Genomic DNA, 26745 nt, shown 5'->3' with positions numbered 1-26745 from the left:
TGACACGTGTTTTGGTTTCAGCTATGATTGATTTGGTGCCGGGTCTTTGGTACAACAGGCACCCCCCAACCATTTCCTGCCGTATGTTATTCCTTTGGGAAAATGCTGCCTGCCTTCCAAAGCAGTTTCTAGAAAGGCACTGCAGCAAAATGCGTGTGGTGGCTGTGCCTCGTCTCTCCTGGCCACCTGGGTGCTAGAGCGGCCACCGCGGCCAGCGGGGTCAGCCTGGGAGCTCTCTGCCATCGGTGACTCCAGGGGACTAGAAAAACACATTCCTGAAAGCTGGTCCTGGCCGTGGCTCTCCCCGGAAGAGTGAGACACGTAATGGTACAGGACGGAGAGCTCGGGAAGGAGGGGGCACACCTTGCACCCCCACCCGCAGCCCTCGGGGGGAGAGGGGGTGCGCAGAATGGAGGCACTGCAGCTCTTTTTGGCTCGTGAGGATTAATTGGTGCTTGTTTGCAGCTGAGTGGAATCCAGACCACCGGCCACCTAATTTGGTCTATGAGAAACCCCTGGGGGAGGCAGGTGGCTGGTGCCTGGTGTGCGACATGCCTTTGTCTATAAGACGGAATCATTCGTTGTGCACCCCATGGCGACCATTCTCTTCCCAGTGCCCCTACATCACAGCAATGCTGTCGCAGCCTCTGCTGCCTGCCCTCAAATAGATCCGTGTGACCTTCTGCTTCACCCTGTAACTCACTGGGGCCAGGACTAGAGGGTGGGTCCAGGGCCCCCCTCTGGTTAAGGCAGCAAACCACCCCCCACACGCGGAGCTGGTTGCTATGAGCCAGATCAGGGGACGTCAGGCGACGGAGGGAAGCCTGCTCAGCGCATCCCTGGTGCCGTTCCCACCAGGCAGAGTTGAAAATGGGATGGAAGGCTGGAGGTGAGGGGGTGGGGGGCACGCGGGGAAGGAGGACGGTCAGGGGCATCGTCACCCCCCGTTGGTCTGATCTTCGTATTCACATTTATCAGGGGCCACATGGCCTGCGGTGCAGGCCCCGCACAAGAACATGTGGAAAGGCCACGTACCCGTGTGGCCTCCTAGGGCCGAGCTGGCCCCTACCAGCCCCCCATCCCCAGCGCCCAGGCCTTCCCCGGGGTGTCCCTGTGAGCGGAGCCCACGCTCCCAGGCTCTGGAGGCTCATCCCGCCCGGTCATCAGGAAGAAGCCACAGAATGCACCACGATCCCGCGGCACAGGGACCCGGCCGGCTCCCACCACCCCCTCTGTCCTGGGCCAGCCGAGGGTCACCTGGCAGGTGAGTCCTTCCTCTGCCTCAGCCCACCCAGCCACCCTGCCGTCCCTCAGCTGACAGCCTAAGGGCCGCACACATGGGGACCAGAGCCAGCCTGAAGTCCCGGCACGGGGTCCAGGGGCGCAGATGGTCTGCAGTCTACACTTCCTTCCGCAGCCGCTGGTATCGGTGCGTTTCTTCCTGATATTGGGGGTCTCTGGTCCCGCTGCACACGCGCCCCGACTGAGGGCAGGCCAGTGAAGGTGGCAGCCCCAGCCACACCCCAGACCGCTCCACGGGACTCAGACGCCGGTGGCCGCAGTGCCCCCTCCAGATGACAAAGCGTGAGACAGGCATGGGTGCAGGAGCCCCCCCACCCCAGGCCCAGCCCGGCCCCACCGTCTGGCTCCAGGAACCCCTTCTGTCCCTTTCAGAGGAGGCCTGGCCTGTGTCCCCCGCCCCAGCCCTGGAGGTTTGGCCCCTGAGGTTTGGAGGGGAGCCGCCCGGGGGTGGAAGGGGAATCATCTCCATCTCCTCCCCCTCTCCCTCCTCCTTTGTGACATTACCGGGAAAGAGGTGCTCCCTGTCTGCTAGATTTGCAGCGGTTTTCTTTTAATAATTTATTTTTTAATTTACATCCAAGTTAGTATATAGTGCAACAATGATTCAGGAGTAGATTCCTTAATGCCCCTTATGCTTTTAGCCCATCCCCCCTCCCACAACCCCTCCAGTAACCCTCAGTTTGTTCTCCATGTTTATGAGTCTCTTCTGTTTTGTCCCCCTCCCTGTTTTTATATTATTTTTGTTTCCCTTGCCTTATGTTCATCTGTTTTGTCTCTTAAAGTCCTCATATGAGTGAAGTCACATGATTGGTGTCTTTCTCTGACTGACTAATTTCAGTTAGCATAATACCCTCCGGTTCCATCCACGTAGTTGCAAATGGCAAGATTTCATTCTTTTTGATTGCCGAGTAATACTCCATTGTGTATATATACCACATCTTCTTTCTCCATTCATCCATCGATGGACATTTGGGCTCTTTCCGTACTTTGGCTACTGTTGATAGTGCTGCTGTAAACGTGGGGTTGCATGTGCCCCTTCAAAACAGCACACCTGTATCCCATGGATAAATGCCTAGTAGTGGAATTGTTGGGTCGTAGGGTAGTTCTATTTTTAGTTCTTTGAGGAACCTCCATACTGTTTTCCAGGGTGGCTGCACCAGCTTGCATTCCCACCAACAATGGAAAAGAGATTCTCTCTCTCCGCATCCTCGCCAACATCTGTTGTTGCCTGAGTTGTTAGTGTTAGCCGTTCTGACAGGTGTAAGGTGGTATCTCATTGTGGTTTTGATTTGTATTTGCCTGATGATGAGTGGTGTTGAGCAGTTTTTCATGTGTCGGTTGGCCATCTGGATGTCTTCTTTGGAAAAGTGTCTGTTCATGTCTTTTGTCCATTTCTCCACTGGATTGTTTGTTTTTGGGGTGTTGAGTTTGATAAGTTCTTTATAGGTTTTGGATACTAAGCCTTTATCTGATATGTCATTTGCAAATATCTTTCCTATTCTGTCGGTTGCCTTTTAGTTTTGCTGATTGTTTCCTTCACCGTGCAGAAGATTTTATTTTGATGAGGTCCCAGTAGTTCATTTTTGCTTTTGTTTCCCTTACCTCCAGAGACATGTTAAGAAGTTGTTGCAGCCAAGATCAAAGAGGTTTTTGGCTGCTTTCTCCTCGAGGTTTTCGATGGCTTCCCGTCTTACATTGAAGTCTTTCATCCATTTTGAGTTTATTTTTGGGTGTGGTGTAAGAAAGTGGTCCAGGTTCATTCTTCTGCATGTCACTGTCCAGTTTTCCCAGCACCACTTGCTGAAGAGACTGTCTTTATTCCATTGGATATTCTTTCCTGTCAAAGATGAGTTGGCCATATGTTTGTGGGTCCATTTCTGAGTTCTCTATTCTGTTCCATTGATAGGAGTGTCTGTTCTTGTGCCAGTACCATACTGTCTTGATGATTACAGCTCTGTAGTATAGCTTAAAGCCCGGGATTGTGATGCCTCCAGCTTTGGTTTTCTTTTCCAAGATTGCTTTGGCTATTCGGGGTCTTTTCTGGTTCCACACACATTTTTGGATGCTTCTAGCTCTGTGAAGAATGCTGGTGTTGCTTTGATAGGGATTGCATTAGAATATGTAGATTGCTTTGGGTAGTATCGACATTCTAACAATATTTGTTCTTCCTATCCAGGAGCATGGAATCTTTTTCCATTTTTTTTGTGTCTTCTTCAGTTTCTTTCATCAGCTTTCTCTAGTTTTCAGTGTATAGATTTTTCACCTCTTTGGTGAGATTTATTCCTAGGTATTTTACGGTTTTCGGTGCAAGGGGAAGTCTTGTACACAAGCCAAGAGGATTGTAATGAGCTTCATTTCCTGCAACTAATGTTTGTTTTTTTTAACATTTGGGTGTCATCTTCCAAATGTACAATTCATATTCGTAAGCTGAATAAATAGGTTTTTTTCAACTACATGCCCAAAGGTCTCCAAAAGGAGTGTCTGTTCCCACTGCTGCCCTCGGGAGGCAGGAGACCACGCCCCCGGGGAGCTTCCTCATCCTGAACCGTGCCAGGTAACGGGGCCCACCTCCGAGCACGTTTCTCTGTTGAAATGAGGCGAAGGGTACTCGGCACTTGCTGGCTAAGGAGACGAGCGGGGGATCCAGGTGGAGAATCACTGGCCAGGGACAAGCTTCACAAAGCACTGCCTGATTCAGGGCCAGCTCCTGCAGTGGAGGAGGACCTGGTGGCCCGGGGCAGGTGGCCTGGTGGCCTGAGACAAGCTCCGCCCCCTCCCTGAGTCTCGTGACAGGAGGCAGGCGAAGCAGAGACTGCCCCCACTTCCTCCCTTCCACACTGTACCCCTGAGGCTGAGACACCTCACCTGTCACCAGGACAGAGAACTCAGTGTCCCCCACGAGAGGCCGCCGTCGCACAGGGCACCTGCCGCTGGGTATTCATTCACCAACGTTCGCTCAACAGAGGCTCGCAGACTGCCCCCTGGGCACCAGGCACTGTCTTCGTGGGGCTGGCTGTCTGGAGGGAGGGGGGCTGACGGGAAGCAAAACGAACTAGCCGATGGACAGCATGTCGCCGAACAGGTGCAATGCTGCTCGCGCAGGTCTGCAGTGAGCGGGCGCGGCCTCAGGAGTTCAGCTGGTCAAAGAGCGTGGGGACCTCTCCGCTCTCCGACTTTCGGGCGACACTGGAGAACAGCCATACGGCTTCTGCTTTGACCCTTTGCGTGTCTCACGCTAGTGAAGGACTCCACTGGGATTGTCACCTTCAAAGGTGTCACAGCCAGCAGGACGGAAACTAAATGAGCTCGGCCACAGATGAGCGAGCCCACAGATGAGCTCGGCCGCTGTTGGGCACTGTGAGAGGGACGAGGCTGCGGGGAGGAGGCTCCCCATCCATCCGACTCCTGGCTTTTGGCAGCTCCTGGGACCCAAGCCCCAGAGACAGCAACGGTGACCCACGTGCTCAGACGTTCACTTAACCCGACGGCACGACGGTGGCATCAGAAACGGCACCTCCCCTGAAGTGAAGCCAGGAGCACGGGGAAAGCCCACCTTCCAAACAGATGGTGATGAATGAAGCCGCTCACCCTCTCACACCATCATCATCACCGGATATTATTACTCCTTAAACTTTTGTCACTCTGATGAGTGAAAAGTGGAATCTATGCGCGGGGCTGTCTACTGTAGGTCTTCTGCAAATTACCTCTTCATATCCTTTGTCTGCTTGCAAACTGCTCATCTTATTGATTTGTGGAGGCTATTTACATATGGACACAATGTGTCATCTACTACGTGTATATATGTAGGTGGTGAATATTGTCTCCCCATGTGTCAATTTGTTAAAAACCTTGGTCTTTCATCTTCATTCAATTGCTAAACTAGTATGAGCTTGTATACCTTTCCTGTTTATTCTCTGGGGTCTCACCCCATGGATAATGATCTGACCTGCACAGAACGGCAGCATTAGTCGCAGCTCTCTCCCTGCTACACCTGATCTCTTCTTGTAGTCCTCTTGCACTGACGGGCATTTCAGTGTGGACTAGCTGAGGTGAAGTGAGCAGTATGCGTTACCCGGTTCCTGTCTGTCGCTAATATTTTACTATTCGGTAGGTTGTATGACACAGGATTTCTGACAAATATCCTTCGTCGAGTTGTTTTAAACAGGTTTCCCTTCCATTCTTAGCTTACTGTTGTTTTTCAAAATAAGGGATGAGTCTTGAATTTTATCAAACCGAGGTTTTAATTGTTCTCCTTTATCCTCTTAATATTTATAATTCCTATATAATTGTGTTAAACCATGTAAGTTCATAGCTGATGCATTTTACAACATGGATATATAATAAATACTATCTACGATATATGGAATAAGATAGGGCATCGTATAAAGTTTAGAAGTCCTCTTATTCCATGAATACATAATGATGAATCCATTTTGCAACTGCCTGCTCCTTCTGTTTCGCTAAATATTCACTTAGATAGTCTTACATGAGTGGTTTCGCAACAACGTTTCCTTTTCTGTATGGACCCTTGTCCGTGGGGGGCCTCCCAGGTATGCCAGCATGGAATAATGGGGGAAACGTTCTGACTTTTTCTATAAAATGAATTTAACATAGGAAAGAGGTGTTTTCCTGGAAATGTGGCAAAGCCGACCTCAAAAATCTCCCTGGGCCCGGTGTCCACATTGGGGGTGGTGTGAATGTGGGCACATCTCCAGCTGACTGTTTCTTCTTTCTATGGTTATTATTCCTGCCGACATTTTTCTCCTCTTCTTGAAATAATGCCGGTAACTTATGCTTTCCTGGGTGTTTTTATTTCAGCTGTTTTCAAACTGTTGGCACGAAAGGCAACATGGTCTTCTTGTAAGCTTGAGAGTCTCTCCAGTGGTGTAATGGTCTTTTTCTTTCTTGAGTAGGTACCTGAGATTTGTCTATTTTATCGGTCTTTTCAAAAGCTTCCGAATTATTGATCACCCTAAATATATTTTCTATTTCATTGCTTTGTGTTCACTCACATTTGTTAACTGATACCCACATCCCTTTATCCTACTCTGTCAATTTCCGATTGATGCTGTTATTAAAATTTCTTGTTTTTAAAGAAAATTTTTAATGTTTATTTTTGAGAAAGAGACAGAGAGACAGAGAGACAGAGAGACAGAGAGTGAGCAGGGGAGGGGCAGAGAGAGGGAGACAGAATCAGAAGCAGGCTCCAGGCTCTGAGCTGTCAGCACAGAGCCTGACACGGGGCTCGAACCCACCAACCGTGAGATCATGACCAGAGCCAAAGTTGGATGCTTAACCGAATGAACCACCCAGGCGCCCCCCAAATTTTTTTTTTCCCCAAAATTTCTTAATATAAATGTAGACTTGCCAATTTCTTCTGTTGGTAACATTTCTTTGTTTTCAGTATTTTGCTTTAAGGTTAAAGTATGTCGTATGTTCTTACAAAATATGTTCTACAATTCATTGGTATAAAACCTATAAAGTATTCGTGTTTTTCCCATTTAACATGTCTTGCTACAAACTCAATTTTATTTGATATTAACATTGATACACGTAATACCTATTATAACTGAAAACGCACATCCTCCTTGACCAACAAGTAGTACTTCCAGGAATTATCCTAGTCCACGTGCATGTGCAACATTGGAAATGAGACATACGGTTATTCACTACAGATTTTTGGGTAGTAGCAAAACACTGGAACCACCCCAAGTGTCTGTTCACAGGGTCTGGTTAAAAGGACCCTCTGAACCTGGTGAAGGAATTGGAGCTCCTGGGGCATCTGAATGGCTCAGCAGGTTGAGCGTCCAACTCTTCATTTTGGCTCAGGTCATGATCCCCGGGTCCTGGGTTCAAGCCCCGTGGCGAACTCCTTGCTGACCATGGAGCCTGCTTAATATTCTTTCGGTCTCTCACTCTGCTCCTCCCCCACTCTCTTTTTCTCTCTCTCAAAATAAACTTTAAAAAATAGAAAAATAAGTTTTAAACAATGATTGGAGCTCCTGATGTACTGATAGGAAGTAATCTCCAAGCTCTATTATCAAATGAAAACAGATGGCAGCTGAACGTTCTGTACAGATGTCAGCATCTAATAGGGGGAACATTGACCCGTGTCTGTGCTGTGTGGGACACCTCCCTGGGAGGACAGTCTTCCCGCTGGTGGCCTCGGGGAGGAGGATAGGGCTGGAGGCGGCCCATTGACTGGAACCCCTCAAATACTGAGCCCTCTGCAAGTCGACCTCTTCAAAACACACAAAAAAAACAAAAAAACCTACCTGCACCTCCCATTAGTATAGTCAGTCCTGTTTCTGTTATTTTGAGCTATTTGCGTTTTGTTTAGTATGTTTCCTCAATCTCTAACTTCTTCCCCTCCCCCCCGTCCTTGGTTGGACTCATACAATTTTGTGACTCTTTCCTCCCGCCCTTGGGAAGGCACAGTGCCTCTCTCGGTCTTCCTGCCATATTGGCAAGCGGGTCTCACTGGCGGAGCAGATGTGAGCCTGCACCTGTGTGTGTGTGACCCAACCCCAGGGGACGGAGCCAGACCTCCCGCATGCAACTCTCCAGCCCACGGTCTGTCTCCCGGGGAACCTGCGGAAACAAAAACACTGCTGAATCGGCCTTAATGCAAACTCCGGCCTCCCTCCCAGGCAGGCCGGTCCGGCTCACCTTGGCCTTCCCTCACCCACCCAGACTTGATGTCCCGGACATGCTGGGAGCAAAAGCCTGCATGGTCACGCATTGTATGTACTGTGTCTCTTCTGCACGGGTGGCTTGTCTAACAGTTTGAAGAGCCCCCCGCCCCAAAATGTAAATGGATCCAATGCTATCAGTGAGAGATGACTGATTATTAAAAAGCGTAGCCGTCCACAGGTACTGAACAGACCCCTTTGCTGTGCGGTCTGGACTCTTGTGGTTGTCATTGTTTAAAACCGGTGGAACTACTTAGAAACGTTATTACCATTTTACTTTAAAAAGTGCAGTCCAGGAGCGCCTGGGTGGCTCAGTCGGTTGAGCGTCTGATTTCGGCTCAGGCCATGACCTTGCGGTCCATGAGTTCGAGTCCCGTGTCGGGCTCATTGCCGACAGCTCGGAGCCTGGAGCCTCCTTCGGATTCTGTGTCTCCCTCTCTCTCTGCCCCTCCCCTGCTCATGCTCTGTCCACCCGCCCCCTTCAAACATAAACAAACATAAAAAGGTTTTTTTTTTAAAGTGCAGTCTTTCTCCAGACGCCAACAACAATCTTACAAAAAATCTAATCGGGACACAAATTTGCGTTATTTCCCAGGTGGTTGGATACTTTTAATGCGAGGCCAACGTTTACCAGTTTCTGCTAGTTTTTCATCCACTAGTTTAAAGCAATCTTCACTACTGCAGTTTGGCTCTGAGGGCGGGAGGGACAGGGACTGGGGCCGTATTTGCTGCTGCGGCCAGCTCCTGGGCTGTGCGTCCCTGGCCGCTTAGGAGATGCATCCTGAACGCCCCGCCCCCAAACCGAAGGAAGGAGAACGAGAGCACAGGAACCACGCACGGATGCTCGGTTGTAAGGGCCCCGCCGTCGGGACCGACCGCACCACCGAGACTCAGCACCGTCCCCGGAGCAGACCGAGGGGGCAAAACCCACAATTTCAGCCGCTGCACACTTCACCCGCATGACCCGTCTCCCTTGATCAAAAGGTTTTACTCAATCCCAAAAGGAACCAAGGCCTGAGCCCAAAAGCCCAGCCTCCACCTTGAAAGGCTTGCTGTCCAGGGCTGTTTACACTCAGCATGTCTCACATGGTCACAAAGTCAGCGCTCAGCACCCCCGATCGGGAGGGTGCCATGGCTATGCTCATTTCACAGATGAGGAAATGGAGGTCTGGTGACATTAAGAAACTTGCCCAGGGTCACACAGTCAGTAACCTACTGTGTCTGTCGTCTACGGCCGCACGACGGTCACCCCAGCATCTGGGGGCTTGGACCATCTCGTCTCAGATTTTGTGGGTCAGGAATCGGTGTGGCTCGCGGGGGGGGGGGGGGTCTTCAGCTTCAAGGCCTCTCCCGAGGCTGTGGTTCTCTCAAGGAGGGGCACAGACGGCGGTCACGCTTGCGGGGAGCATTGCACGACAAATAAACTTGTCACGTCACTACGTCATACACCTGAAACTAATGGAGAATTGCGTGTCAACTGTACTCAAATTTTTTAAAAAACTACAAAAAACAAAGACTCTGCTCGGGAAGGACCCACCTCCAAGCTCATGTACGTGGTTGTGGGCAGGATTCAGGCACACAGGGCTTGAGGGACGGAAGGGCCTTCAGCGGTTCCTGTTCTCCACGTGGCGCTCACTCCATCGGTGACTGAGCCAGTGCGGGGAAGGGTCGGCACAGCAGGGCCGAAACCGCCATCCTCGGAAGGCGCCGGTACGAGGCCGGCCGTTGGTCGGCATCTGGAAATGTGGATTTGGGGAGTGTCTCCCCACCCTAACGGATAAGGAGGGTTCGCTGTGCCCGAACCGCTCACGCTGAAGATACACAGGGCACCTGCTTTCCTGGTGGAGCTCTGGAGCTTTCCACGTGCCTGTGCGGCCCCGGTGTGGAGTCTCTCGTGAGCTTCCCCGGTAGACATTTCACACACGCCGTCCCGTCCTGCCGGGTGAGCCAAGCGTGTGCTGCGCGACTCCCCTGGGCCGGGGCTCTAGCACCGTGGGGCCTGGTTTCTCCTGGAGGTCACCCCGCGCCCCCTTCCCTCTGAGTCTGCACTCCTTCCTGGTACGAATCGGGGCTGGGAGCCCAACCACAGTCTGAGTCCTGGGGAACCATGGAACCTAAGAATGGTCTTGGGACTCTGGACTCCGCCAGGGAGAGTTCTAGCAGGACAGAAGCCACCGCCTCTAAAACTCGATGTTAGAAGTACGTGTGCCATCTGTCCTGACTTGGAAGCCACTCACCAGGTCCAGCCTGAGCACACAGAGGGGGTGCCGGGGGCGGGATCACGGGGGGCAGTCTGGGAAGCGGTTACCCCCGGGGGTGGGCGGCGGAGACAGGATTCAATGTGAACGACTGCCTCCAGGGGCCCACCCTCCACGCCACGCCACTCACCACGCCACGCCACTCACCACGTGCCACAGATACCCAGAAGGGCAGCTGGAGATGTGTTTCCTGAGAAGTGCTGAGGACGTAATTGGATTTTCTGGTGTGAAACACGACCCACGGGGTCACAGGCGCCCTCTGGACTCATAGGCATGGCACCCTTTCTGCGCCACTTAAATTTATTGACAAAGAAACATTTTTAAATGTTTACTCTTGAAAGAGCGAGAGAGCGGGGAAGGGGCAGCGAGAGAGGGGGACACAGAATCCGAAGCAGGCTTCAGGCTCTGAGCTGTCAGCACAGAGCCTGACGCGGGGCTCAAACCGACAAACTGTGAGCTCATGACCTGAGCCGAACGAAGTCGGACAATCACTTAACTGAGCCACCCACTCGCCCCCTTAAATTCATTTTCTGAGTGTGTCCAACACTCCCATGGTTCAGTGTTCAAAATCTCCATCCTGACCTTGGGCCTCGGCCCACCTAGATCCCCTCCCACAAGGCAACCAGAACGGTCAACTTCTTCCGTACCCTTCCTGAGTCAGCTGACGCACTTTCCGAAGTTCGAGCGTGTGTAAGCATGTGTTTCTTCCTGCTCACACAAAGGGCGGCGGAGTAAACACACTTCACGCACCCAGCCTTCGTCTCTTACGTTTCTTGGCGACCCCTTCATTTCTAGCACGTGCCCAGTGGTGGCTACGCCATGCTCGTTTCACCAGAGCCCCTCGTGGAATCCAGGGTCTTCCTGGTTTTCTGCTACCGTAAACGACATCGCAGCGAATGGCACTGGGGACGCATGTTGCACATCTGCCGCCCTTTTTTAGGAACTTTCTTTTATTCGTCTCAATAGGGATTCCAAAGTTCAAAGGGCACAAAAGGTCTTTAGGGAAAAATCTGTCCTCCAGCCCACCTGCAAGAACAGCGATCCCCTGGCCCGTGGGTCCATCCAGAGGCGTCCCAGGCCTGCGCAACCTGGCTGTCCATGGACGAGAGCCCTTCTTCAGCCACATCTGCCACCTGCAATGCCTTCTTTCGGGAGAAGCCATGCTGCCACATTGTCGATTAAAATTGGAGGAAAAACCTTCAGTGTAATTGTTCATGTCAGCAACACCTTTTTTTTTAAAGGGTCTCATCAGGCTTCGTCCAGCTTATTTTTCAGTAACAGGGATTTTAAATTAAAAAAAAAATTTTTTTAATGTTTATTTATATTAGAGAGAGTGAAAGAGAGAGAGAGAGAGAGAGAGAGAGAGAGAGAGAGAGAGAGAGAGAGAGAATGAGCAGGGGAGGGGCAGAGAGAGAGGGAGACACAGAATCCAGAGCAAGCTGCAGGCTCCAGGCTCCGAGCTGTCAGCACAGAGCCCGATGCGGGGCTTGAACTCATGAACCACGAGATCATAACCTGAGCTGAAGTCGGATGCTTAACCGACTGAGCCACCCAGGTGCCCCTAAGTAACAATGATTTTTAAAAACGTTCCTGCTCCCTGCACATCTGTGCCTCTTCCTAGCTGCTTTTCCCTGTTTGCTCTGATCCCCGTATTCAGTGCCAGCAGCTGTTGCCAGGTGTCCCCGATCCCGGCCGTCTGGCCCTGATGAAGAGGGGGGCTCCGTGCCATCCGGGATGAGCAGCACTGAGTTGGAACAACCCGTCCTCTCTGCGGGGATGTGACAGGCTGTACCTTGAGAGATGCGGCAGGGAGGCCACTATCTTTAGGTCTTTTCTCTGGAGCTGGACAGGTTCCAGAACAGCGTCTTCCAATGATGTCAGCTGGGAAAGCGAGGTTCTGGCTGCCCCAAGCATGCTGGGAGTCGAGGGAAGAGGGGCGTGCAGACAGCCGCTCGCCCCCAGGCCAGCAGCGCGGAGGAGGGACCCCCGGAACCGGCCGCTCGCAAACCCGGCCGGGTCTGACACTTAGAACTCTGTGGGACGCAGGGACCGCCTCTCCGGGGTTCTGCCCTTGCTTCTGCGGAACCACCTGCCCATCTGCTTGCCAGCTTCCCGAACTGCACCGTGCCGCACTCCCCTTCCCTGCGTTTAATTCCGTTCGTGTAGTTGTCCTCGGGTTTGGGAAGCAGCAAAATTGTACGTGTGGATTCAATTCACATCTCAACCCAGACAGACCCTAATTATTCTGTGCTTTGATGAAAGTGAAGTTTACATGCGACCCAAAAAAACTTAGAGATTTTAAATAGCCTTAATTAAAAAACAAAACAAAACCATACACATATAAATACGACACTTGTCCCTCTGCAGATTCCTTCATTTCTGGCAATTTCGAAAAGCGGCTAAAATCTTGAAAGTCACGACAGCGTGGCTGCTGCACTGCGGACGGCCCATTAAAAGGGATGTAATTCAAGGCAGAGACCCCCACGTACAGACCCAACTGGCTCTACTTCTGCTGGTCAAGACTTCTTTAAAAATTGGACTCCTGTCTTTTGTCACTTCTCCTGTGACATTACTGCTTCAGTTTTCTTACCTGTAAGTAAGGGTAGTCACACCCCTCCACCTCTATTAGGTTGTTGGATTAAATGAGCCACGAATTAGTAATCACTTTGGGTCTCAGGGCTCTACGCCAGTCACTGCCCTCCATCCAAAGGTCTGCGCCCTTGAAATGCTCTTTGCCAGCTGGCCCCGCGCTGCAGTGGGTCTGTAGGGGGCACCAGAGAGATACCGCAGGAAGCTGGCCTTGTGTCTTTGGGCTGTGGTGCCCTGGGTCCCCGGGCGTCTCCACTGGGAGCGACGCACTCAGACAGTAGAAGCCCGGGGGGGCGGGGGGGGGGGGGGGCTGACATCTGCTGTACCAGTGTGACGTGTGTGTGTTTGTATGCGTGCAGGGCGTGTGTCCACAGACACATTGCATTCCTAGTTCTGTGTGGTTCGTAAGAAATGACCCCTCGTGGGGCGCCTGGGAGGCTCTCCATCGGTTGAGCATCTGACTCTGGCTCAGGTCACAGTCTGTGAGTTCAAGCCCCACATCAGGCTCTGTGCTGACAGCTCAGAACCTGGAGGCTGCTTCGGATTCCGTCTTCCCCTCTCTCTGCTCCTCTCCCTCTCGCTCTCTCTCAAAAACAAGTAAACATATATAAAAAAAATTTTTTTTTTAAATAAAAAAGAAATGACGCCTCAGTAGCTATGCACACACCTACCTCCAGATCTTGGTTTCCAACCACCGTGCTCCATGAAAGCGGGGGCTCCCCAGGGGTGACTCCAGGACCTGGCATCTCACCGTATGAGAAAGCAGCATGACGGGTGCGTGTGCAAGGCCAGGGGGGCCAAGTGGAAGCGGCTCCCAGCAGTCATTTCGGGGACAAGGTGGGCAACAACATCAGGGATATACATAAATGAACGTGAAGTGACCGGAGGAGGAGGAGGAGGAGGAACAAGGAACGTTGAGGACAAACCAGTAACGTGGCAGAGCGGTGGGGGACGGACCGCCCGGAGACGCTGCAGCGGGAAGCCTGGTACGGAACAGGTGCACGCAGTCCTGCGGCGTCTCCCGGCAGAGTGCGGGACCTTCTCGTGGAGACACGAGGCCAGCACACGCCACGCGAACCACGGGAAACCACGTGAAACCCACCAGGAGGCGGACAAGTCCACGAGGGCCTCGTCCCACGTCCCAGTGAGCGAGCGGAGCTCCTCTGCAGTATTCTTGCCGAACACAGGACACAGACCAAAGCCGAAGCAGTCCACAAGGTAACTGACCTGTGACCCCCGAAAATGTCACCATCACGGAGGACAGACAGCCGCTCCGCATCGGAAGGGACTCGAAAGGCGGGACAGCTGGACCGGGCCGACAGGCGGGACGGGGGCCCAGGACTGAGGGCCATCTGACGTCAACGTCAACGCGAACGTTTATGCTGCAACCACCTACCAGGTGCCGCAGGAGGACACGGGGTCATTTGCCACAAAGAAAAAAGGTCCTCGTCTTGGAGTTGTGATTCAAAGAGGTGGGTGGGGGAGGGGAATCAGCAGGGGCTCTGATAAACTAAGATGGTAACAACTGGGCCAGCGAGGGGGCAGGGACCTGACGGTTCTCCACACCGCACTCTCCTTTCTCACAACCATCACACTTCTGGAAAACCCTCGCCACCAGCCCCAGGACCTTGCCTGGCACGTGGCAGGAACTCAGGAAGCGACTGAGGGAAAGGGTCCCCTGCAGCGCCTGCCTGAAGTGTATCACCTGCAGGCTGGGAACCACGGTGCCCCAGGGGCCCAGGTGAGCCCCCAGCCAAGCCCACACCTCCTGTGACCCGACCGACTGGACCCTCTGGCACAAGGAGGGCGAAGCCCACAGGAACGCTTTGTGACACCTTCAGGCTACAAGTCCTTTGACCAGCTAAGAATGCGTGAATTCTACCATTTCCATTTGCCCAAAAGGAAGTTTAGTCCTTCCGCCTCCTGAAGACTGAAACGGGTCATTCGCACATACACATCGTCATCAACGATTTATTTAAACGTTCCAAGGATCCCAACCCCATTTAAAGACTAAAACCACAACATGCCCCATTCAATAAAAGCACACAAAACTCTCATAGTACCACAGCCCACGAGACAGCTCTTCCTCTGAGAAAAGTTTATTTGACTTTTATTACGAAGGCACACAAGTCATCTGAGGCTTCAGATATTAGCCCACCGCATGTGAACGTCACACTGTTAACGTGCAACTTCACAGCTATTAAGGTTTACAAAACGGTCTTCCAACGATTCAGGAGTTAGATTCTTTCTATAAATAATAATTAAAACAATGATTAAGCCCAATAGAGGCATAACAAAAGGGACCTGAAAATTCCTTCAAGGGCAGTTTTGTTTCTCGATAGAAGTTTAAGACCTTAACGGTGAGAGTCTACGACTGCCTGAAACACGCACCATGGACCAGCTTTGCCAAAGAAACCGTAAACGGGCTAAAAAAGTATCGTGAAAGCAGCACTGAGGTCATTTACAGACTGTTCTATCATTTCCACCACCAGTTTTCAAAAGTATGCACTTTGTGGGTCAGAAGCTCCGGGTTTGGCTCTGGGCACCCAGGTGGAGGCCTCCTCACCGGGGCAGGGCGCCCTCGGCCGGGTCGGGGCCCGGGGCCGCGTCCACGCTGGCGCTGGCGGCCGGCTCCACGTCGTGTTCGGCCCCGGCCTCCTCGGCCTCCGGCGGCCCCGAGCCACCCGCGCTCTCAGGCGCCAGGACGGCCCCTTCCTTCTTCTTCTCCGCCAGCACCTCCAGCCCCATCATCCTGAGATAATGAAGCCGTTCGTTCTTGGGCACAAAAGTCCGAATGGAGGCCTTTCCCCGCCATCCACATAACACGATGGGACACTGGAGGGTGTCCGGTTTCCTACGAACAAGATGGCTGTGCGTGAGCGTTAAGCGTCCTACCTTCATCTAGAGAGGGGAACACGCAGCCTCTCCAGAAACAACATGCCTAAACCCCGGGGGGGCATTTTAGTCTGTGATCCTACGGAAGGTTTTCTCAAAGGCCGATCAGCAACTTCCTCACGTCCTAAATATCCTCGACATCCTCGCGTTGGCCGGTTTTTCTTTCTACAAGCTCCCAGTGGAGTAAGCCCCAAATCCAGAGTTCACACACACTTCCGATGCCAGAATCTCTAGATTCTTCCAGCTGCTCAAATGCGAACACGGGTCACACCTCACACCACCGACAACAGGCACGGCTGCCTGGGGCCTCCCCGCCCATCGTCGGAGACGAGGCTCCTTGCAGGTTGCAGAGCCGGGCCTGGAGCCCACAGCCCTTCCTCGCCACCCTCAGCGCTTCCCCTACCTCGGTCCAGGTGACCCCGAGTCTCCTTGGCCCCCCAACCCCGCAGAGCAGCGTGGGGCCCCCATGCACCGTGCTCACTTGTTTCCAGCCCGCTGGGTCACCGCCTCCTGCAGTCCGGGGATCCGCCTCAGACCCCTGCCCACCCGCTGGCCTTTCCTCGGCTGACCTGGCAGTGACTGTCCCGCCCCCGTGTCCCTGACGAGCACTACGCAATCATCACTGCCTTTCAAACGAGACTCTGGTCTGGTTTTGTGGCTCCTAAAGCCCCGCTCCATTAACCCCACGTCCCACCGCCATGCGACGCCAGGCATCAGTGACGTGGGCAGAGAGAGGAACACACTCTAGGTTAAAAAAGCAAACAGGGAGGCTCCCGGGTGGCTCGATCAGTTGAGCGTCCAACTTCGGCTCAGGTCACGATCTCACCGTCCGTGAGTTCGAGCCCTGCGTCGGGCTCTGGGCTGACAGCTCAGAGCATGGAGCCTGTTTCAGATTCTGTGTCTCCCTCTCTCTCTCCCCCTCCCCTGCTCGCTCACTCTCTCTCTCTCTCAAAAATAAATATTGGGGCGCCTGGGTGGCTTAGTCGATTAAGCGTCCGACTTCGGCTCAGGTCATGATCTGACGGGTCTGTGAGTTCGAGCCCCGCGTCGGGCTCTGCGCTGACAGCTCAGAGCCTGGAGCCTGCTTCGGATTCTGTGTCTCCCTCCCTCTCTGCCCCTCCCCTGCTCGTGCTCTGTCTCTCAAAAATTAACATTGAAAAATAAATAAAAACAAACAAACAGAAAAAGGGGCTGAACCAACACGAGACACAAGCCACTACCAAGGGAGGGAAGGACACCCGTGTCCGTCTCTCCAGGGGGGTGGTGGGGGGCGGGGAAACGTGGACAGCACGTTGGTAAGAAGGATGAGAGGAATCGACCGGAATTCCCAAACTCCCACCTGCTTTTTCTGTACTTTCTCCCCAGTAATCCCCGCAGCTGTCTTTCCGCTCGTACAACAGGTCAGACGGGAGAAGCACCTGGCGTCACTACTGCTAAAGACCACATCCGGGTCCTTGTCTGAGCGGTTCTGCGAAACCGCCCCCTGTTCCTGACACCGCTGGCCCTTCCTTTTTCCTTTCCGTGGACCTTCCGGGGGTCCGGGAGCGGGCGAGGCGTCCCCCACCTAAACCACCTCCTGGCCTGGCTGCGCCAGGAAAGCCCGTCTCCGTCGTGCACAGAAGACACCTGGCAAGTGAGGTCGACACGGGCGCTCCGCGGCTCGGCGTGTGCCTGGGTCTCCTCTGTCCTGCTTCGTGCCCCTCCCTTTTGTCCCCGTTTCACAGATGCGGACCTCAGATGCTGGCCCAAGAGCCCGCGAACCCTGGTTCCCGTCTACACCGCCCCCCGGAGCTCTGGCACCGTGCTTGTGGCGGACGCGGCATCGACGCGCTCGGGCCCCGAAGGTCCACACCTGGGACTCGGAGTCCCCTCGCTTCCCAAAGTGTGTGAGCGGCGGCCTGCCAGCGTCTCCAGCACCTTCCGACCCAGCAGGGGAGCTCTGCCCTCGCTTCCCCCTTCATCAGACAACACCTGCCCCGTCAAAAGCCAGAAGCCAACCCATGAGCTCCCACGCCTTGGCCCCCACAACCCACCTTGTCTGCACCAGCCCCAGACGCACCAACCCTTGGTCCCCGGCACCCGCCTCCCACCTCCCCTGCTGCCCGATGCCGCACATGCTTGGGCCACCGTCTTCACAGCAGCTGGAGGCCGTGGAGACCATGCAGGGTGCTGGGGCCTGGCCCACCTCTGCAAGCTCCACCCAGGCTGCCTTCCGGCCCGTTGCATCCCCAGGACGGGTGCTTCTCGGCCTCGTCACCACCCAGAGTCAGGCCAAACACCACCTCCCCGAACACGGCCTCCCCGAACACGGCCCGTGGCCCCACCTAAGCTCTCCTGCAAACCCCTCTCCAGCCCCGTGTTCTTCCTCCTCCTGGAAGAGGGGTTTTACTTGAGAAAGCGGCCCTGGGTGCAAATCCTCACTCCCCTCTACCTAGCGAGGCGCGTTGGCCACGCCCCCTGCGCTCCTCGCCCCGCTTCCAGCAAGTGCTGCCCACGGGACCTAGTGTCCACGGGCACCCGAGGGCCGCCAAGGAACAGCAGTCAGTGAGTGCGCTGTCTGTCTGCTTCAGCGAAACCCCACACCCTGCCTTCAAACAACGCTGCCTGACGCGTGACAAGAAACCCGCAGACACTGGCCGACCCCTCGGTAGAGACAGGACTCCACGTCTCCTGACTGTTCAACCTGTATGCTCCTTCTGCGGGAGACAGAAATCAGAGCTAGATTTCCCAGGCACAGGGAGAAAGTTCTATACGTTTAATTCTCTAGGTAGAAGCTGAACGTTCTAGAAGAAGATGACGTACCGGAACGCTTGTCCTCAAGTTCCCACAAGGCCATCTTCAGGAGCACGTTCCCGACAGGCCCCACGGCCACCCACAGACCCCCCCACCCTCCGCTGACAGGAGCGCCCGCACTTACGTGGGGTCCGGCTCGTACTTCAGGACGATGCTCCCCTTGGCTGGAAAAGAGACAGACAAGTGTGGGCCAGGCTGCCGGTCAACGGACGCCGTCTGCGTGTCTGGCTCTGTGGACGGCCAGCAACACACAGCCTGCACTCCTGGCCTCGGGGACCTCCGTGCGGAGAAGGGGACTCTTTGTACCCGGACACGCAGAGCCTTTGGCAAGCCCGGCACCGAGTGGGCGGTCCACGCAGCCTGGCGGAGGACGGGTGGGACCCTCAGGCATTTCCGGGAAGCCTCTCCGTCACTCTCAGCAGCAGGGGGATGGGGAAAACTACGGGTTAATCCTCAAAATTTGAGACGAAATACGTAACTGCTCCAGCTTCCAGAAACAGCATGACACACGCGTGAAAACCGTCAACAACGAGACTGCCACCACCCCCCGGCAGGATGAAGACGAAGAAGAAAACAAGACGGTGCCCTCGTCCCTGCGATCGCGTCAACTTCAGGTGCGGCTCCCGCCCGAGACCACGGGACACCGCGTCCACCCAGCACGTTTTACGCCCTTCCTTTCCGAACAGAAAACACAGAACCACAGAACCACAGTAACTTCATGGGTGCAGTGTGTGTGCAAACTGAGCCAGAAACAGTGAACACGTAATAAACAACAAGAATGAAAAGAAAACTTAGCACCTCTGGTGGGATTATTTTTATTCTTAGGTGAAAACATCACCACAATAACTTGAAGTGGAAAGTTTATGAAATACCCAAACAACATGACCAACAACCCTTTCTGGCGGGCTAGGAAAGCAGCCTGCTTCGAGCTGGCTGATTCAATGCCAAACGAACCTGACGGCCTGTGCTGGTGAGTGCCCTGTGCCTCCACACAGGACGGCCAGGCCCCAGCACCCACAGAGCGCCCTCCCTCCCCCCATGAAGGCCTGGGGAAGCAGGGCGATGTAACGGATGCCTCTGACCCTCGGCGTGCTAAGACACCAATCCCATTCCCACAGAGCCCTCTGGAAAACGACAGTGAAAAGAAAGCCACACTGTATTAAACGTAAGACGGAAGAAGACCTAAGCAGCTTGAACACCGACATCCTCACTGTCTCTATAAGAGCAAATTATGCTTCTATGCAAGTTAAACTGCTTACCCAAGTCCTTGGCTTGGCTGTAGGTCTCACTGCTAAGTTTTCTAAAAAATGGGTTTTCCTGGGTTAACAGAATTTTAACATCTTCCATTGACACCGTGATAATTCTTGAATTAATAAATGGATACAATGTGTATATTCCCTGTGGGGAATAAAGAGATGCCACCATTATGAACGGTAACAATCACCCACCGTCCCCAGGGCCTTTCCACATGCCACGCCCAACCCTCCCCTCACCACAGCCCCTGGAGAAGGTGTAAGCGAACGCGCCCAGGGGAGTCAAAGAAGCCGGCAGGGCTCTATTCGCCCGGACCCATCGGACTAGCTCAGCAACAGCCGTCTGCCACAGAGCACGGCAGCTCAGCTCACGGCTGCTGCTACCCAAGCCTCTTTCCCAAATTACCTCCTGCGCTAACCGAAAAGCACAGTCAAACTCTTCGCCACTGTTATTCCGACACCAGACTTTTATCCCAGTGTTTATAACCTGTCGGTCAAGACACAAGACGAAACACGTATGACCAAAAGCCAAAGAGTCGATTAAAATACTCCCTTCCAGCACAAGGCAGAGCCGCGAGGACGTGCTGACAGAGCACGGCAAAGCTGTGGAAGTCGTGGGGTCGGAGCAGGGGTCCTCCTAGCCTGACGCTCTCAAATGGTGTTGCTTTTAGGTGGCTTAGATCGACTAACAATCACAACAGACATTAAAACCAGGAAAAGCTCTGAAAACGCAGGGACACGACACACACATTCCATGGGCCGTCAAGAGCAAGGAGGCCGTCGCCCTGGAAAACACTAGGGGACACCCAAGCGAGCAGAGTAGAAGGGGCGGAAATGAGGTCTCAGCATTGGTTCGGAAACAATTTAGATGTCGTGCACCTCCAGACCACACCTGGAGATCTGCCAGGGAGGAAGCAGTCGGGAAAAGAGCAGAGCAATGAAGGCAGGGCCTAGGGGCAGAGAAACGAAGAACAGAAGGGCCCGTAACAGCAAGAGCGCCCAGGAGCAGCAGCCGGAGCTGTGGACGCCCCGTTCCGTCCCGAGGACACACCCACCGAGCGCAGCCCGCACCTGCTGGGCCGGGCTCAGGGCCCCTGTGCGAACCACCCCGGAAGCGGACCCAGCCGGGCCGTCCGGCAGTCCCACGCACGGCGTACCTTCACCCTCTCGCTGTTATTCAGCAGGACGTTCCTCAGCTCCTTGGAGACCATGTAGAGTTGCCTTTTCTTCCCTTCTGTGGTTCGAGTCAACAAATTCATCTTTGGGAACGAAGGATCCAATGCGTAAAATTTCCTACGCACAAGACAGAGCTGCTGACGAGTTCGGTTCGAGTGTGACAGACGGTCTCCAAGCAGGACGCTCTTCCCCGACAGAATTCGGTTTCAAGACTGTGGCTTCCGGCACTCGCTCTGCTGTGCGGTCCCGTCTCCTAAGCTCGATCGAGTTCACCCAAAACCCCAGGCAAGTTTTACTTGCGGCACAACTAGACCAGGGACGTGGGCAGACAAGTGCGAGGCCTCTCCGTCACCTGCTGCTCCAGTGACCAGGACCTGAGAGAACACCTCTGCTACTTGAGAAACGCCCTAAGGGGCAGACCCAAGAGGAGGACCGATCACCCACATGCAGCACAAGTGCCCACCGTGGGAAACGTATACTGACGGGAAGATGAACGGCGGGAGCTGTTTACCCTCAACCTTTCCTCTCTGTTCCGCTTGGAGGTTTCCAATCAGGGTCCCCAACCTCCCACCCAGACCCACTCTTCTCCCCTTCCCACACGGGGGCCCAGGCAGGCAGCCCCCCCATCCGGAAGCCTAGCTGGGTCACGGACATTCGGGGCCCACAGTGCTCCCCACCCCCCGGCCCCGGGCACTTCTCGGTCGCCGGCCGCTTACACTGAAGTGCGTGGTGAACACTCCCTAGGATTTCACCCGGCTCTAGCGTGCGGTTACGTGGAAGGAGATACTACACACGACTAAATAAAAGGCACGATGAAATGCGATCAGTTACACATTTATGATGAGAATTTAGAAGCCTGAATTAATTCTTACTGGATCGGTGGAAATAACGGGTCATCTTCAGGAATAAACACGAACGGGTCTTCTTTAAATCCAAACAACTTCATCTTCTTGGATGGAGGAGGGCTGAAGACAGAGGCAGGAGAAACACCACCCAGGTCGGAGGGGAGCATCGGACGCCAGCAGCCCACTCTCCACCCCCCGCCCAGCCCTCCTCCTCGGCCTGCGCAGCACGGGCCCCCCGCACACAGGCTCTGCAGGGACCCGCACCCCGTCAAGCACAGCGGAGCCCACACTGCACCACCTCCAGGAGGCCACGTGAGCCAAGGGGCCGGGAAGACACGAGGACGTCAGGGACCAGACGGATGCCCTCTTCTTACCCACACACTCCGTCTTTCTTACTTCCGTTGTTCTCTACGTTCTCAGCTCTTTCCGTGATCTCTGTGTCGTCAATTCCACCGACCGGTTTACTCTCCAGCTCGGCGGGGTCCGTGGGGCCCGACCGCACAGGCTCTCTGGGCTCGCCCTGCAGCTGCAACGGGAACAAGTGTGTTTACACTCCGAGGGCAAGCCACTCTGCACTGCCACAGGAAAACTAACACTCGGCACCCGAGGTGCATCCTGTTTTTCTACAGCATTTTATATGTGAAAGACAAGAGAATTTTTTGCAACTATCTGAAATCTATTTGCTATGATGAACAGAATTCACGGGCATGGTTTCTTTCGAAGTTCTGACTTGGGCTCAGGTCGTGATCTCATGGTTTGTGGGTTCAAACCCTGCATCAGGCTCTGTGCTGACACTGGGGAGCCTGGAGCCTGCTTCGTATTGTGTCTCCCTCTCTCTGTCCCTCCTCTGCTCGCACTCTCTCTTGCTGTCTCTCAAAAATAAACAAAAACATTAAAAAAAATAAAATAATTTAAAAAACATGCCCCCCAAATTCACGAAGCTCTAAAGAAGACGAGCTGGTGGGACTCATGCTGTGCAACAGTGCCTCCCAGAAAAATGTTTAATTTAAAAGTAAAAAACAAGGGTGCCCGGATAGCTCAGTCGGTTAAGCATCTGACTTCAGCTCAGGTCATTATCTCACAGTTCGTGGGTTCAAGCCCCGCGTCAGGTTCTGTGCTGACAGCCCAGAGCCTGGAGCCTGCTTCGGATTCTGTGTCTCCCTCTCTCTCTGCCACTCCCCAACTCATGCTCTGTCTCTCTCTGTCAAAAATAAATAAACGTTAAAAAAAAAATAAAAAATAAAGAAAGTAAAAAAACAGCCACCCAAACCCTCTGCCCAGGCTGCCTATGCCCTGCCCACCCCTGTTGGGCTCCTGGAAATGCGGCCCTGCCCTTCACAGCCTGTCTCAAGTGCCCCTTCCCCACGGGCCACCTCTGCATACTGTCAACGCTCGAGTCGAGCCTCGCTTGGCCAGCACACCTGCCCTGGCTGGGATTCCAGCCGTGTTTACGGGCCTCACTTCTACACCGGGGCATCCTGAGGACGAGGCACCGGCGTCCTCAGCACGGCCCCAGCAGCGCTGAGCTGTGCTCGTGTGCAGGGCAGGTGAACGAAACACAGCGACTCAATGAAAAGGAAAAAGGAACTGAAAAAACAACAGAAAAGGAAAACAGCAGTAACGCTAAACGAGCAAGTGACGCCACGCCGGAGCAGGCGGAATGGAGGCGAGTTCGACGCCCATCCACGTAGGCTGCGCCGCACAAGAGTGTCCACGCGGCATGTGGCGAGGCGATGTACCGTGTCACACGACAGGCCCTGCACCTGCACAGCGCCGCGGCCGCGGGCCACGCGCACTTTCTCACCACTTCACAGGTGACCAGGGCAGGGAAGAGGCATCTCAGAGTGTAAGTTCACACGGTTTTAAAAACCGCACAGAAGCATGTAAAATAATTCATTCATAGTTTGTTGTAGGATTACCACAGAATAAACCTTTACGCTGGGATAAATAAAATATTACTAAAATCAATTTCGCTTTGGTTTTTGCACGTCTCAAAGCGGCTGCAAGAATGTGGAAGTTACACGTGTAGCTGGCGCTCCAGGTCTGAGAGGGCAGTGCTCAGAGCTCCCGCCCTGGGACTCGGGGGGCCTGGAGTCCAGAAGACGAGCTCCACGAGCATTGCCCTCGAGCCTCTAACTCGGGCAGCACAGTGGTGCCCAGAGGTGCGGGCTCCCCCCTGTGCCGGGCTCTACGTGCACACGGTCATCTGGATCAGCCACGACCCAGGGACGGTCCCCTCTCTGCTTCTCCGAAGGCTAAGCATCATTTGTCCACGTCCGTAAGCTCTGATCTGAAGGAAATGCTGACCTTCAGACTGTGATTCCCGCTACATTCTGACACGACGCAGGCTGAGGTACGCACTAACAAAGAGAGGTCACGTCGATACAGAGAAGAGTGGACACCACGCAGCAAGACTCGAAAGGCCGCCCTCTCACCGACCTCCCTGTTTCGGGGCCTCCTACAGCATCCAGGAGGCAGGGGACTCAGGAAGACAGGCCGGGCCTACTCGATCTCCTTTTCAGCCAGGCCTGGATAAAGTCTCATGGCCACCGTTGAAGACAGGCCGCCTTGAGGCTGGCAGAGCTCTATCAACCTGCGACAGGCCGAATGGAAGCAACCTCTGGGGACACAGCACCGCAGTCAGCTCGGGGGGCTCGGATTCTCGGGGGACACTGCACCGCAGCCAGCTCGGGGGGCTCGGATTCTCGGGGGACACTGCACCGCAGCCAGCTCGGGGGGCTCGCACTCTGAGCCACAGAGCAGTCATGGTGTCTTTTCGATCTGCATTTCAGATGCAGAAGGAGCGTATTCGCCCAACTCTGCCTCCTCCAGGGACCTATCCCTTTATGACACTGCCACTTTTCTGCAAAATAAAAATTTAGATGAATCCCTGCCCCTGCCACACACGCTCATGGACAGCTGCTCTCCACACCCAAAAACTATCCCAGTGACCATGGTCAGCGTCTGCCTTGAACACACAAAAAGAGCTCATGATATGCTGCGTCACTTCAGAGAACACTTACCTTTGGTGGACGCTTATTCCACGGCATTGAAGACTTTTTCACCAATACTGCCACAAAGAACCCGCCGGTATTCTGATGATGTGGTAATATTCTAAGACTAAAAAAAAAAAAAAAAAAAAAAAAAAAAAAAACACAGCGAAAACTTTTTAACTGAAAATACATTCTCTTAGGGGCACCTGGGTGGCTCAGTCGGTTGAGCGTCCGACTTCGGCTCAGGTCACGATCTCACAGTTTGTGAGTTCGAGCCCCACATCTGGCTCTGTGCTGACAGCTCGGAGCCTGAAGCCTGCTGCAGATTCTTTGTCTCCCTCTCTCTCTGCTCCTCCCCCACTCACGCTCTGTCTCTCAAAGACGAATAAATGTTAAGAAAAAAAAAATTAAAAAAAGAAAATACATTCTTCTAGTACTAAGACAAAAGCTGCAAAGGTGATCTGTGACAGAGAAGTCATGTCTCCCTGCAAATATTCACACCCCCCTCACATGTGGAACGGCCAGCGTGTAACGTGTAGAAAGTTCGTGCGGTTTGTAGAGCACAACCGTGTAAGTTCTTTCCGCTTCCGTTATTTATAAATGCTCAATGCCAGCAGCCAACAGGAAATGAGAACTACTTTCTTGCTGGGAAGTTCAGATGCCTGGGGTCAGCCACGGGCACAGCCCAGGCCTCGCAGGAATGCCGGGGGCCCGAAGTCCCCCCCTCCCCAAGCCTCTGAGAGCCCCACAAACCCACCACCGCTCCAGATGCATCGCCTGTAACCTCTCCGGGTCCTTTGGTGGGAACATGGTGGGCCGGATCTGGGTGTGTCTGCCGTGAGGAACGGCCTCCCACTCTGAAAACCACTGTCCATCTTTTGTCATCACCTATGAACACGATGGCGGAATTCTGCATTACCAGCACTATCCAACAGTAAGAAATCACACGGTGCTGACGTAAATGCTGTCCACACGATAAATGGCGAGTCTCATTTCTCTCCGAGGCTGAGACTGTGTGTGCACGTAAAATTGCAATAATCTCGTCCGTAAAACACGATGATCATTTTATAAAACAGCATTTTCCGTGTAGATTTTTTTTTTAACAAGCCTCAGAGTGTTTCTGGTTTAAAACTGAAAAGTGAATTGTTTCATATTGGAAATGAAGCTTGAACCCCAGCCAATAATAAAAATAAAGCACAGCTACACTTACAGGGATAAGAATAAATAGCTGATTTCTAACTGCAGAATAAAGACAGGGAAACTTTTCCACGGCCAGAGAAAAATACTTGTATAATCATGTACCATTTGTCATCATATCTAGTTTTGAAGTTAATTCTACATCAAAACTGACCGCATAACTAAAAGCAGCGATTATAGAAGTCACCCAAATACGGACGCTCTCAAAGCGCCTGCTTGCTCAGCAGTACGTGCTCCCACGACCAGGCTCCTCCCAGAAACATCACCTTCCACTGTGTGATTCCAGGCATCCATTTCAGTCCCGGCAGCTCGGAAGACACGTCAGCGAGCTCCAAGGCACCTGGGGACCAAAAATAAAACCTCTTCACCTTATACCCAAAGAAACCGGACGCACGAGATCACACACCGTGTGATTTATTTCTACGAAATGCCCAGGGAGGGCAATTCCATACACACAGCATCTCAGTGGGTCGGGGGTGTGGGCCGCACAGGCAGTGACCACACGCGGGCAGCTCTCCGTGGCGGGGCGGGGGGGCAGGGGACCGAAACGGCTGGGGACTGGACCACGGGAGGACTATGTGCGTGTGAGGTCACTAGTCATACCCTTACAACGGGGGACGCTGAGGCGTGTGCGTCACAGCAAAACGGAGCTTCAGAAACGAGGCGGCGGCAGCGTCCCGCCCGTGTCCCAGGGGAGCCCACGGCAACCGTGCCCGCTCCACCCCTGGCTTCTAGACACACACACGCCAGTT

The 26745-nt window shown here is 53.7% G+C and overlaps 1 protein-coding gene and 1 long non-coding RNA gene across 2 annotated transcripts in view; both read right to left on the bottom strand.

Moving 5' to 3' along the window:
• Positions 1 to 8572: 8572 nt before the first annotated feature.
• LOC122231919 lies at positions 8573 to 10236 on the bottom strand. The gene is made up of 2 exons (XR_006209213.1): positions 9532 to 10236; positions 8573 to 9449 (listed from the first exon to the last, which is right to left on the bottom strand). It is a non-coding gene; the product is annotated as an uncharacterized LOC122231919 (long non-coding RNA).
• A 4688-nt stretch (positions 10237 to 14924) lies between these two features.
• NSUN2 (NOP2/Sun RNA methyltransferase 2) overlaps positions 14925 to 26745 on the bottom strand; it is a 28059-nt gene continuing 16238 nt past the window's right edge. Inside the window, exons 10-19 of the mRNA XM_042997810.1 lie at positions 26260 to 26333; positions 25554 to 25684; positions 24827 to 24923; positions 22178 to 22329; positions 21831 to 21923; positions 20940 to 21075; positions 20189 to 20269; positions 19789 to 19927; positions 18654 to 18693; positions 14925 to 15695 (exon numbers count right to left, since the gene is read on the bottom strand). Coding sequence (XP_042853744.1) covers positions 15404 to 15695; positions 18654 to 18693; positions 19789 to 19927; positions 20189 to 20269; positions 20940 to 21075; positions 21831 to 21923; positions 22178 to 22329; positions 24827 to 24923; positions 25554 to 25684; positions 26260 to 26333 — 1235 coding nt within the window. The 3' untranslated portion in view covers positions 14925 to 15403. The remainder of the gene's footprint in view (positions 15696 to 18653; positions 18694 to 19788; positions 19928 to 20188; positions 20270 to 20939; positions 21076 to 21830; positions 21924 to 22177; positions 22330 to 24826; positions 24924 to 25553; positions 25685 to 26259; positions 26334 to 26745) is intronic.

This window comes from Panthera tigris, chromosome A1 (assembly GCF_018350195.1).
Source record: "Panthera tigris isolate Pti1 chromosome A1, P.tigris_Pti1_mat1.1, whole genome shotgun sequence".
NCBI lineage: Eukaryota > Metazoa > Chordata > Mammalia > Carnivora > Felidae > Panthera > Panthera tigris.
This window is presented reverse-complemented; position numbering and strand designations above follow the sequence as displayed.